General features: G+C 33.5%; 1 protein-coding gene across 2 annotated transcripts in view; it reads left to right on the top strand.

The window, feature by feature from the left end:
• The window catches only part of LOC130901554 (uncharacterized), a 30,083-nt gene extending 19,854 nt beyond the window's left edge, over window positions 1–10,229 (top strand). The window contains exons 2-3 of one of the 2 annotated variants that reach the window (XR_009060295.1): window positions 3,206–4,822; window positions 4,876–10,229. Coding sequence is in view for 1 of the 2 variants with exons in the window: in XM_057813026.1 (XP_057669009.1) it covers window positions 3,218–4,534 (1,317 nt within the window). In the remaining variant the exon portion in view is untranslated. Of the gene's footprint in view, window positions 1–3,205 lie in introns of both variants that reach the window. The other variant, XM_057813026.1, reaches the window with a different exon arrangement.
• The last annotated feature ends 3,585 nt before the right edge of the window (window positions 10,230–13,814 follow it).

Genomic DNA, 13,814 nt, shown 5'->3' with positions numbered 1-13,814 from the left:
AACTATGAGAAGTTTCAATTTTTTTCAATTATTGTAGCTTTTCTCTTGAATCCATCTCGAAAACAAATTGAAACATATTCTAAAATTGTTGTTTTTCAAAATTTTTTATGCTCAAAAAACCAAATGACAACGAAATTTACAAAGGCTTCTTCCGTAATGGTTTTCATCTGCTTCGACATAACCTTCATGATACTACGTTTCCATTTTAATACTTTGATAATTTTTAAAAAGAAACAGAAGTAGCATGGTACTAAATCTGATCAATAAGACTAAAGATTAGGTTAGGTAAACATAACCTAACATAACCTACCATAACCTTTTTTTTGGTGTGGGTGGGAAAATCTTCGAAAGACCCCTGGGAAAGTCTCCCAAGTGTGCTGGATTTGTCCGGTAACCGGACGCCTACCAGCTTAAAAACCCACCGTCTTCTCCACCGACGCGTGTGGTACCGCTCTTAGCGAGCATCGCTTCACACCTAACCTTACCTACCCTAACCTAACCTAACATAACCACCAGGAGACTCAAAATTTCCGGAATCAAAATAAAAAAGTTGTTGGCTCAATTTTCAAATCTCTTTCCCGCCCATACGAAATATTAAGTTCTTCTCTGGGCTCGTAGATCGTAAAATTGTCAACTTCTTGCACATTTTCATATGTTTCTGAGATATAAAGACGCCCAAGAGTTTTTACAACTTATTTGAAGCACTTACAGTTTGTAAGCAGTAATCAATCTCTTTTCATTAGCACAAAACAAGAGATTTTAACAGATTGCAAGCTTCTTGGCAGTTTATTTCATTTGAAATAAACGTAATTGTTGGTTGATCAGATACAGTCGATTAGAAATTCCGTAGTAATGATTATTCGATCTCAAGAAGAGTCCAAACACCTCAAATCACTTGGCTGATGAGAAAGAAGATTGTTTGATATTTCCGACTACCATTCAAGGCTTGTACGTCCCCAAATTAGACCTTCTTGTTGTTTCGTAGTTTCGTTGAAAAATGTTTTAACCCTTTCGCTCCCAATTGTTTTTTTGCGAGTAATTATGGTAGTCAACATCTTAATGGGTATTCAATACTAAAATGATATGGAAAAATTTATTTTTTATTTCAAGGGGGTAGCTAGGGGGTAGTGGGACACATAGATCCCAGTGGAAACTTTGTACGGGACATATTTAAACCAATGGTATTCATTATAATTTTATTCACAACAAATTTTTGCACAGAGGAACATTGCAAGCTGCAGCTGGTTCTTGTGCATTTTTCTCTCTTATTTGTTGCACAACTGCGACATCTCCTACGAGTTGGTCCTTCATTTGGAAGATGATCCCCAACATTCAATAACCCTGATGATTTTGATGGTCTGCCGTATTGGCATTTTCTAACAACCCTGGCATATTGACTCCGCATGTGTGTGTGCATTTTGTGTTTCTCTCCAAATAATCCATGCACTGGTCATAAGCAAACGGTAAAAAACTTTTTTCCACCACTTCAAAGACTTACGAAACATGTCATAAATACCAATCAACTGGTCAGAAAGATTAATACCTCCCATGAACCTATTGTGATGGGCCACAATTTCAGGACTAGGAATTTCCTTTTTATTGCCATCTTTTTCTTTTCTGTTCACAAAGGTCATATCATTTCCATGACGATTTGTAGTACCAAATTGATTATGGACAAATTCAGCTTCGCCCCTGTTTCTTTTCTTTTTTTCGAATTTAGGCATGTTTCTGCGATTGCCAATCACTGTGCCAACACAAGCAAATGGAGAGTTATTTATTAGTTTCGTCGACGTGAAAAAACGATCAAAACATAAACTAACCTCTGGATCTCTTATTGAAGACGAAAGCTACGTGACAACTGATTCTCCAAGAGTGGATTCGGTACCTCTGTTGGCATCCTTTCCACAATAAATATTGATATCATATGTGTAGCAGCCTGTTTTGGAATCGCAGCGTTCCCATATTTTTATTCCTCGCTTTGTAGGTTTCAAAAGGAGATACTGTTTCAGAGAACTCCTGTCCTTGAACTTAGCCATAGCTTCATCAATACTTTGGAAAGTGCTCTCACTCCTTGCTTTTTGAAATCTTTCTTTCAAACAATCAACCGCTGGTTCAATGTAGTACAGTTTAGTGGCGCACTTGTTTTTTTCAGGATGGTTGAAATACATCCTCGAGGACAAAAGTTGAAACCTATTTCTGGATATGGCCTGTTTAATTGCAGTGTTTCCCATTGGAGAATTAGTAGACCAATAATGTTGGAATGTTGGAAACCTATTGAAAGACATAATGAAGTAGCATCCCAGTACAATCATTATCTCGTGCTGATCGGTTAGAACAGCCTTTTGCTTTTTATCTTTATTGACTATATTCAATCTTTCATTGGTTTGTTGTGCAATCCATAAAAAAAGATTTCTTGGAAACATCTTGAGAAATACATCAAGCTCAGTTGATCCGCTGTTCAGATCAGCTGTTTAGCACTAACGACATTCCTCCTTGGAGTGAATTGCGTGTGTAGTTTCTTCCAAATGTCCGAAGAAACAAGTGGGGAGGCAGTTTCTACTTCACTGAACTAACTCTAGTTCTTCATTATTTTCAGATTCTCCTCCTGAATTCTCAGCAGAAGAACCAAGATGATTTGCTCCTGGAAATTCTGTAAACACATCCGACTCCCCATAATCTTCTGACTCATCAGGTTCAAATTTTGAACCGCTATCTTCATAAAGGTCCTCAATATTAGACGAATGTTCAACCATATACTGTAATTCAGCCTGATTCAGTTTTCTTTTTCTGCAAAAAATAAACTCAAAATTACCAATGGGACAAAAAGATCCCAAAAAACATAACCAATGAGACGTATGTGTACCCACAACAAATTTATCATTTTCTAGTGACCAACTGAATGGAGTTTGTAGCTAACAGGTGGCGATTTTATTTCTGGATATACTATATTTCTTACCTGGACATTATTTGAAAATAATTACAGCGACAAATCACTCGAATAATCATATACGGTTGTAAACTACCAGCGGGACTTATTCGATTCAGTTTAGCACGTCTCAATTTCCCTCTAGTAATTTTTGAATATGTGGCGGGACGTATATGACCCATTGGGAGTGAAAGGGTTAAGATCCCCAAAAAACATGATCCTTTTGTTATGTAACAAATTTACAGTAACTAAATTCGTCGTTTTCTCTTTTATTTTCAGATCATTTGAAGAATGCGAAGATCTTCGATCCTTCGAACGCAAACCTCAGAGCCCCTGATCGTCGTAGAAGATGATGAATACGAAGAAGAGAAAAAAGAAGATTCCAGACAAAATTCGGAAGACGAATATTCTTTAAATCCTTATCTCTTATCGCCGTACGCGAGAGAAATAAGAAAACATTCGTTACCAACACCGCAATGTTCTGGAATCACAGCCAGTCAAGTACGTAGATTGTCAGAGAGGGGAGAAACCGTAGGTCCAGGACCAAATCAAGTGGAATTTTTAGCTACTTTATCGACGGCACCACAACCTAGTCCTGGTGGTAGGAGACATTCGGTTGTTACCATTTCGAGAGTACCTACTACGTTGTTCGGAAGAAATAGACGCGAATCTGTAGCAGCTTTTCCGAGTCAAGCGTTTGCCGGAAGAGTTTTACCGAATAGAAGAGAATCTATAGCATGTCCGCCTTCAACAGAACCTAGAGGAAGTATACATAACCTCCAATTGGATATAATGGACGATATAGTACAAGCTCGTAAAGTAAGAATGAAGATGTGGGGTACTAGTAACGAAAAAGTCTGCGAAGTACAACCTCTTGACGATTCCGGTAACGTTCAACGATATACTAATTCTGGAAGGCGATTTTCAGATTTTGTCGGCACTACTCTCACTACTATACCTAGTTTGAACAAGCGCAGAGCATCTGAGCTTCCTCCGAGTCCTATAGCTGAGACCTCTTTCAAACAAAGTAAGAATACTGGCATTGTATGTTCTAATAATGATTTGATAAATATTTTGTCTTCTCTTTCCACTTCTGCCACTGAAATCAACCAGGAGAAGCCGCCAGAGAGGACGAATGTTGCTCAACAGAAGAGGAGTCAATTGAGATCGTCTAGATCGAATAGTTTCGATATTTCTATACTCAACGATGATCCAATAAGCAAAACAGCCCCATCCAACTGGTTCGTGAAAAGGCACCAGCCTATTACAAAGACTGATGATAAGCCTGCAAGTATTAAAGAAAAGAAGGAGAAGAAGACTGTTATCGAAAAAGAGCCAAACAAATTATTGTGGGACGAACGTAGTGGATCTCTTGTTGACCCACAGGCACTCGGTAGCGCTATTGAAGTATTTTTACGAAAGGCTTCCCCTTCGGATCCTCCAGGAAGTTCCACTAACATGTCTCCGACTAAAACTGTCGGGGAAAAAAATAGCGGGATGATGAAGACTGCAAAAAGTTGGTTTAATAAAGGAGATGAAGAATCATCGTCAACTGAAGCTTGCGATTCTTCCATCTGCTCAACGTTAAAAGATTTGTTTGTTAAATAAACTCAAAATAGTAAGTTTTGGACCATATAAACATTAGATGAGGAATTAATGTCTGTCTAACAAAGTTTAAATTAATTAGCTACTTTTCATATAAAAACAAACTCCGATTGTGGAACGATCTGAATTATTACATCGTTCAGTTTGCTTCGATTTGTATGTTTCGCGGCCCAATGTTGAAGTACTCAAAAACATTAAATCCTTTTCAAATTTAAAACACTTAAGAGTAGATTGTTGTTTGAGAAAAAAATGTTGTCACGCGACGATCTTTACCGACTATTTCACTTTATAGTCGAGAAACAAACTTAATTTTTCTACAGTCGCACTTTTATCAATTAAAACAGTTATTTCTATTAATATAGGTTCTTACAAAAAGTGAAACCCGTAAATCTTCACGGGTGATTTCCATTTTGGAACAAACTTGATTTATTTAGACATTTACTTCACTATCAACAACTTATCAATTAAATTTCTACATTGCTACTAGCTTCGGAATAACAAACGTCAATGTTCATAAATTGGTGTCACAAATCATTCACGCCACCTATTGTTCAATTGTGCAAACTTGAAAAACAAACCTCGCAATTGGAATAAATTAAGATTAAAAATATTATCTTGACATTTTAATTGTCATATTATTTCATTTGAATTCATATACTCTTACAGGGTTTATTAAGAACTTTATTATTTAGATCAGGTAGTTGGCATTACAGAACCAAAATGGACGACTTCCGGTGCTACAGGAACGTATATAATGCTGTCAAAAAAAAATTTTTTTCTTCGTGATCGCCGGGTACATATAAAACACTTTATAGATGGAATTTAAACAATGAAACTGCTTTACAAATGATTCCAAGAGACTCGAAGAAAACTCGTGACAGTGTCGCGCTTAGTGCGTGGCAGTGGGTTGAAGTAAGCAATAATCGTTATTAGAGATTAAATATTAACTCAAACCTACATAAATCAATTAAACAGAAGGTGGAGGAGGTATCCCTTCCAACAACAAAATGCAACCATCCATAAATGCAATAACAGTAAAAACACAAACGAAACATGACAGACATGTAAACACTTGTACTCGGAGTCACGTGCCACCTACCCGTACTTTCTCCGCTACCCTTGTTTAGCGCCGTTCTCCCTTTTCCTTCCACTACACGATGAGATGGAGCGTTGACCTCGATGCAGAGTAAGCGACATACGTTAATCATTTAGCACGAAGGATAACAAAATAACATACACGTCGTAACAAGTGACTGACGTGACATATATGTCAACTGTGACATGTTATGTAGGTCTCTCTCTTAACCCTGTCTCCCTCCCCGCTTATGTCACTTTTTTGTTTCAGTGAACGTACAATATCAACATAGATCAAAGGCATTGAACAAGGTTGACAGCACTAGTCATAAATACTCATGCGACGTACTCTCAAGTTGTATACAACTCACTCAATGCAGAAGACCAGAGAGAAATATGTTGTCTTTTGGCCAGTAAACTCAAAACAGCACAATTTTTAAAAATGTTGACAGTAACTGTCATTTCTCGGGTCGGAAACGCCCCCGCAGTCGTCCATCTTGGTTCTGTAATGCCAACTACCTAATCTTAAAGCACCCACTGATGATAACCGTGATTTTCGAAGGAAATTGCCTGAAAATCAAGTTATGACAACTCTAGACAAAAATTATATCATGCGATTTTTTTCTAATTTTGTGATTTTCTGAAATAGCATAAAATTCTGAACAAACCCTAAAGCTTTCGCGATGATACGATTTTTTCCACGTTGGCATGGTTTTTTAGCTAAAATTCTTGGATTCATTTGATTTGATTTGATTTCTTGCTTTAGAGAGTAAATCAAAAATCCTCGACACTTGTTATTGTTACAATTAGTAGTCATTTTACAGGCGTCTATAGGAAAAATTCAATATTATATATTGTTATTCTATATATTCATTACAATTAGGATTTAATTTCTATTGTACCACATTGAACCGGTTTAGTCCGCTATTTGAACATCATACAAACACAAACGAAACAAAATATTTCAGAATTTAGTTGACGTATACCCATTTCCTAATTTAGTTACGTCACTTACTTAGTATTCAGTGTTGCATACGGTGTAGGTATCGAAAGCCATGCTTTTAAATGATTCATCAAAATAATAAATGTTTTATAATAGGCATGTCTCATCTAATGTAACATGATATAACTAAATAATGATTTATCCTTCAAGGTTAGTAAAAAAGTATAATTTTCAACTCTGATATAGTTTTGTATTAACCAGTAGCAAATTCGACAGAAATTTTTGCTTATTTCTTAGACATACAAGGTGTGGCTATTAAATAACGAGACTGCTGATATAAAATAATCAATTTTGATATTATTTATAATTATTTATATCTATCCCTACATAGCCCCATTGTTCGAAACAGAGCAGAAAATCTTTTTCAGTCAGTTCCTCTAGGACACGCGCTGCTTCTTCTTTCACGGCTTCATTAGACTTGAACTAGCTCCCTAAAATGAAGATTTGACCTTGGGAAATAGGTAGAAGCTGCTCGGTACAAGATCTGGGGAATAAGGTGGGTGGTCTAGCTCTGAGATGTTTTACTTGGCTAGAAAGCTCTTGACAGACAGACTTTTTCGATATTTTCCTCCGTTTTTGACGTGGAAAGGTGACCCGAATCATATTCAACATCTTCTCGGCCATCTTAAAACCGCTCAAACCACTCAAAAATTTCATTCAATAATTTTTTCAATAAATTTCAGTTCTCAGTTCCAAACCTTATGCGTAAGCGTACTTTTTTTGTAGCAGCGCTAGATTAGTTACTCAATAGCCACACCTCGTATAATTATTATGTAAAGTAGGTAACTAAATTTTTGCAGTCGGATTTGAAATAAAATTTTGTATGAGGATCGTTCTATTTTCAAATTTGGAAATAGTTTCGAAAAGGTGTACCCTCCCCCCATGTTTCTGAAATTTTTGCCAATGCTTGTGTTCGATTCCTACCGAAATATTTAAGGTCACAACATCCAAAAAAATAAATTTACGTGACAAATGTATACGACCTTTCTTGTAGAGCTTTTCAAGAACTTTATTTTTGTTACAAATCTTTTTTCTCTAAAGTCAATATTTTAAAAGATATGTAAAAATTTTGCTATAGACTGCATCCTTTTAGAAATTATCGTCTCTAATCAATAACAAGCTTTCTCAAAAATTCCAGCAAACTCCAAAGAATCATGTTTTCGGAACTATACCCAAAAATATCATTCAAATATATTAACTATAAAATTATCTGAGAATACGGTGTATTAGTACAAAGATCGTTAATTTATATATTATTATCAATAAAATTTGGACACAGTCCACACATTCTGGTGTAGAAATACCACAAAAAGTAGGAAAACAAATTTTTAATATTTTTTAGACTTGTAGTGACATCTCTACTAGTCTTTGGAATCAATTCTTAAAACGCTGAAAGATTGTTCTCCTTTTTTATTTGCAGTGCCATCTACAGCGAATTTTGGAAATTGACAGAAAATAAATTCGCTTTAAAACTTTAAAATAACAGCACAATGTTTGAAAATTTATTTATGAAACCGTCTGCACTATCTTTAAAACTATTTGTGATCCAGCTCTTGCTATTATATATGAAAACATGAATAAATAGTTGAAAATGGACACTTTTTGACTGGTAGTGTCATCTTCAATCGATTTTAGAAAGTATTCCAATTATTTCAAATTTAAATTCTTCATCATATTTATACAACAAAAGAGATGTGCATATACTTATATTTTCATAGTAAACTGAACGCTTTGATGATGCTATGTTATTGAATTCTTTCATTCTTGTTGATTACGGGTTTAATTGTTAAAACACCGTATTCTATTGACTAGTAATCGTAAATAGTCGTTGTAGTTGAGAAGAAAATGTTAACAATATAAATGTGTCTTACCTCTAATTTGGAGTACAATCAGTATTTTAATAGGTGTTACTTTTTAGGAAATAGTAGAAAAAGTTTTATGGGAAAAAGAATACATTTTGTCATATATGATGGATTTGTAGCAGTAAAATATATTGCGGTGTTGCCAGATGAGTACAGTTGAGCTGTATAAATGTAAATTAGTTTTATTACTTTAGATGTTCTGAAGAATTTGATTAATATCATACTAAAACTTATAAGAAAAAAGTTGAAGATTAAAAATTAATGAAAAGTGAAATCTCGATACTGATATAGGTAGAAATTGATCAAAATAATTTTAACGTCAATGAGAATACTTGTTATAAAAAACAAATAACATTTAATATCAAATTAACACCTCAGATAACATATTTTTAGATGGCTCACGACAATATTATTTATTCTGGCCAAATTTACGCCATCTAGGGGTTTGAAGGGGCAACGGTAATTAATACCATATTCATATTTTCTTTTTTGCTCAAAAAATGTGGAAAACTCGAATATCTTCTGGTAAATTGTCTCCAAAAGCAAAAGAACTTTGAAAATGATAAATATTACTTAAAAAATTTGTATTATTATAATAATAAATATTTTTAACATTGATATGATAAATTAATTTTAAAAATTTCTTGAATAGAACATGTTACTAATACGGCGAAAATAAAACTAAAGTACATAAATAGTGACCTCTATTTATCATCTATCTTGGAAATCAAATCTTTGTACGGATGTCTATGACAGGCCCATCTAGGGTGATAAACTGAAAATAAAAAATTAACCTAACACGTTAAGTCGTAAATCTTCTTTAAAATAGGTGATGGCCATTCATAACAATGAACAAATCATATGATTACGGCAGTTCAAATTTGTCTTTGAAATAATGTTAATTATCAATATACAGGGTAACTACTTTAATTTTATAATGAGGAACTAGAGTAAATTGTACTTATAGTATTAAACGAAAAATGATTTTTTTAAAATAGCTTGTTTTAATAATCAACGTTTAATTTTATGATAATAGTTTTATCAACTTGACAGATATAAAAACAGGTTAGTTTCTTTTTCTGTTTTATCGGCAACTATTAAATATATATTGTTGATACATGTTACAAATACATTTTGTAAAATATCCACGATGAAACATTAAAGCATTAATATTAATAAATAAATAAAATAAAATGATAATAATACTGATACATACTATTTACTTCGACCTCCACAACTACACTGACAAACGCACTTTTCAATAACTTTGTGATCCAAACAGTGTAGAGTGTAGCCACAGTGTCGATGTAACATAGGTTTCATCAGTGTATCAACACATCAATAGAAAATACAAATGAACTATTTGTGTTCGTTCTTAAAAAAAAATAATTTTAGCGTTATGTTACAAGAAATATAATATGGTATATGGTAAATATAATATAATAATAATTTTCAATTACTATCAATTTGACTATTGCTGCTGTAAAAATTCACTCACTGTAAGATTTTGTGATCACACCTTGTGTAAGTGACATGTGATGTAATGTTATTAGTTATTTTATTTAATATTATTTCTCAATAGGTTTTCTATCTCGATTACACTGTAATTGTAAGTATATTTCTATATGAGTTGCTAGTTTTCTGTTTTGGGAACGTTATAAAACAGGCCTTTGATATTCTGTATCTGTAGATACTTTGTATATACTATCATTTCGTCTTCTATTATTATTAAAACATTGAAAGGATTATTGGACAAAAATTAACATAAAAAATTGGTTAAATAAATTGAATATATTAGAGCCTCGTTTAGAAACTTTTCGTTCAATTTCTCTATATTATCTGATTTACAAAGAACATATCAACCACAATAAGCCACGATTAGTTTAGACTTTTTCTTCATATATTGAATAGAGAATAAAAATACAAATATCACTCATAGAGTTCGTGATTACTCCAAAGAATTTTCGGGATTCGGGTATTTTAATTGATGTATTTTATAGCTCAACAAAGACTGTGTACTTAAAGTAGTTTCAATTCAATTGAATCTCAATATTTACTAAACCTTGATGATAATTAATCAATTAACCTGATTTGTTAGAATAATTAAAAAAATTTCAACTAATCAGCAATACACATGCATTAAAGTGACAGGTAAAGCTTCAAAAATAAAGCTTGTATTCCGAAATTTACACCAGTATCCCTGCAATGATGTCATAAATTGATGACTTATTTCGAAATCTATGGAACAGTTTCAAAGACTGCGGCAAATTTCACAGTCAAAAGCGACAAAGCGTGAAAGGGGTAGTGGTTGCTTTTGTCTTAGCTGTTTGTGATTGGGCTTAAATCTTATACTGGAATTGGATCAAAATTTTAGATAAATCAATCAACAAATGTAATTGTTATAATTTATGAAAGCTTCAGGCTTAGAGAATTCATTCAATAGACTTCATTTACTAAAAACATTGAAAAAAAGTTTTGACCAATAAAATGCAAATGCCCTTGATGTCTAGTGGTTCATCCACTTCTCTCTATCACATTCCCTCTAGGAATTCAAAATAGGCAGGGTTGGCGTGGCCCCAAATGATAGATTCGTTATACCTTACAAAATTTGGGAAAAATAATTATGTATAGACGTTTTATTTAAAATGGTATTCGTGTTTGTTCACAACATTGAAATACAGCTAAGTGAACGTACAATAACTGTTATTATTAATATAGTAACGAAAAATGTAAATTAAAATATCAAAAGAACTATTATTATTATTACAACAATAAGTCGTGCGTAATTTTTTAATCACATTTGGACTCTTCGAGCGGTTCTAATGATGTTGAGATGTTGTTTGTTTGCTGTGAAAATTAGAGACAAAATTTTTGACACCAGTACAATATGGTGTTAATTCATTTAATCACTACCACTGTTCAGGGTACTGTTGTATATTACAAAGAAACTTCATACATGTCGCTTTTACAAAATAGTATTCTAGTAGATTCAATTAATGTTAGTGAGAAAAGAAACTTTGCTGGTCAAAGTTTATGTAAAGTAAATGTTTGTAAATAGTTAATTGAACGGTGTGTTAGTGTTTAGAAAAAAAAAACGATTAAAATGTATGAGTTTCTCACTATAATTCTCCCATTTAATTAGGAACGTCAGTTTAAATAATTATATCTCTTAACTTCACGTTGAGGTTAAGGAAAGGTATGCGAATGCGTTTTCTTTAGTAAAGTTATAAATGGAAAAGGAATTAAGTTCATTGAATGAGCATGCGCGGGGAATATTAAATGTTATAGGGACTGACAGAAAAGCTTATCAATGCATTATTAACTGACACAATAAAATCGCTTAAAATGTTTCTGGAAACTTGAAAAAATAATGATAATAAAAACTAAATCACATGAATGAATGAAATAAGCCAAAAATTGTAACCGCGAGGAAAGGTCAAATTCTAGAAACAAAGTCTAGGAAAATGATTAGATAGATTATTTTTAATTTCGTCGTCGTTGTTCGAAATGTTGTGACCCGTGGCGATTGAGTGAATGGTTGTCTCAAAATAAAAATTGATTTAATATAAGAAATCTAAGAAATTGTCAAATCAACCAATGCTCATTTAAAAATGGACGCCGTGGAAAACGTGATTTTATTTTTTGAATGTGCAGTATTGCGCAAAGCAAGCATATTGAAAAAAGAGCAGGATTCTGACCAAAGCTCTCCTCATCTAATGAAAAAAGTATCAACTCCACCTAAAGCTATAGTTGATCGTTTACCCCACGGCCGTCATTCTGACGTAGATCAGCTGTTTTCTTATATTGCCTTATCAACAGGGAGGAAAATAGTGAAAGACAAAACTTTTATCGACAATCCCTAAAATTTATAAAATTATTTTTGTTAAATATTAAACATTTCTTGAAAGCTGCATTCTAAAATATGTGTATGTATATTTTTATGGTAAAAAAACTATAATAAGGTGATTATTTTTTGTTTCGTTTTAATTCTTAAACGGATATCGTTGATGTTGTAACGTATAGTAACAAGTCTGCCTCACGATTTGTTTGTATCCCTATCAATTAGTGAATGTTTTAACAGTGTTTCAATAAAAATTATAAAATAAATCGTATTTTATTCTTCCTACTTTTTACCGTAGGTATATGATCATTCAGTAAAAATTAATGGATGTACTTCAAATACTGATCACGTGACAACGCGAGGACTAAACATCAGCTGTGGATAATTTATGGAGAAGAAACTGAAGAGGTACAAGTCGAATATGAAAGAATATTGAGTTATTACTGTATATGTAAAGCTGGTGGCGAGAGATCTTCGAAGAAGCTGCAGTATGCTCGTCATAAAATCAACGTGACTTATTGATCAAAAATCCTTAATTACATAGAAAATGTACGAATACTCGTAGATTGGCCTTTCTTAAGTATCCGGAACTGTTCAACCTTGAAATAAGTCGCCGGGACTATTTAATCTTGCCTCAATTGACTTGACTGCTACACATTATGTAAAGTGTCCGGAACTGTCAACCTTGCCTTTAATGGCAGAGACTGTTTCAGCTTGTCTTAATTGATTAATGTTCGTGAAGCTACTTATGCAACTCGCCCACTCCTTTAACTACCCGGTGACACTTTAAATCAGCTTGCTTCAAACTATCATTGTGTCAAGCTTCAGAAAAATTGGCTAAACTCCATCCTCGTATGGTACCATTGGACTCTTCTCTTGGATTCTTTGGAGGTAGTTTGGGGATATCGTGCCAATTCAGACTTTCAATAAGCCTGTTTTGAACTATCATTGTGTCAAGTTTCAGAAAAACTCACCGAAACCCATCCTCTTATGGTACTCTAAGACTCTTCAGGGGGAGTTTTGTGCTCGTTGAGACTTTTATCAGCTGCTTGAACTTTCATTGTGTCAAGTTTCAGAAAGACTTGCTGAAACCCTACTCTTATGAAGACTCTTCAAGGGTAGTTTTGGGGTTTTGTACCCATTGAGACTTTGAATCAACTTTCTTTGAACTGTCAATGTACCAAACTTCAAAGAAACTGTCCAGAGCCCCGTCTCTTGGACTTCGAAGGTTATTGTGAGGTTTTGTGCCTAATAAAAGTTTTGATAGGCTTGATTTGAACTATCATTGTGCAAAGTTTCAAAACAATTGGTCAAAATCAATTCCCTTCCTCCAAGGAAGTACTTCAGATATTTCCGAGGTAGTTTTGATTAACTTGCTTCAAAGAATCATATTCAAAGTTTCACAAAATTGACTTAAAACCCAATTTTGAGCAGTGTATTTTAACGGAAATCGTAATAAGAGGAATTTTAATCTTCCTAATCATTCTTTGTAATCTAATAAAT

Source organism: Diorhabda carinulata, chromosome X (assembly GCF_026250575.1).
Source record: "Diorhabda carinulata isolate Delta chromosome X, icDioCari1.1, whole genome shotgun sequence".
Lineage (NCBI taxonomy): Eukaryota > Metazoa > Arthropoda > Insecta > Coleoptera > Chrysomelidae > Diorhabda > Diorhabda carinulata.
Note: the sequence above shows the minus strand (reverse complement) of the source record. Positions and strands in the feature narration are given on the sequence as shown.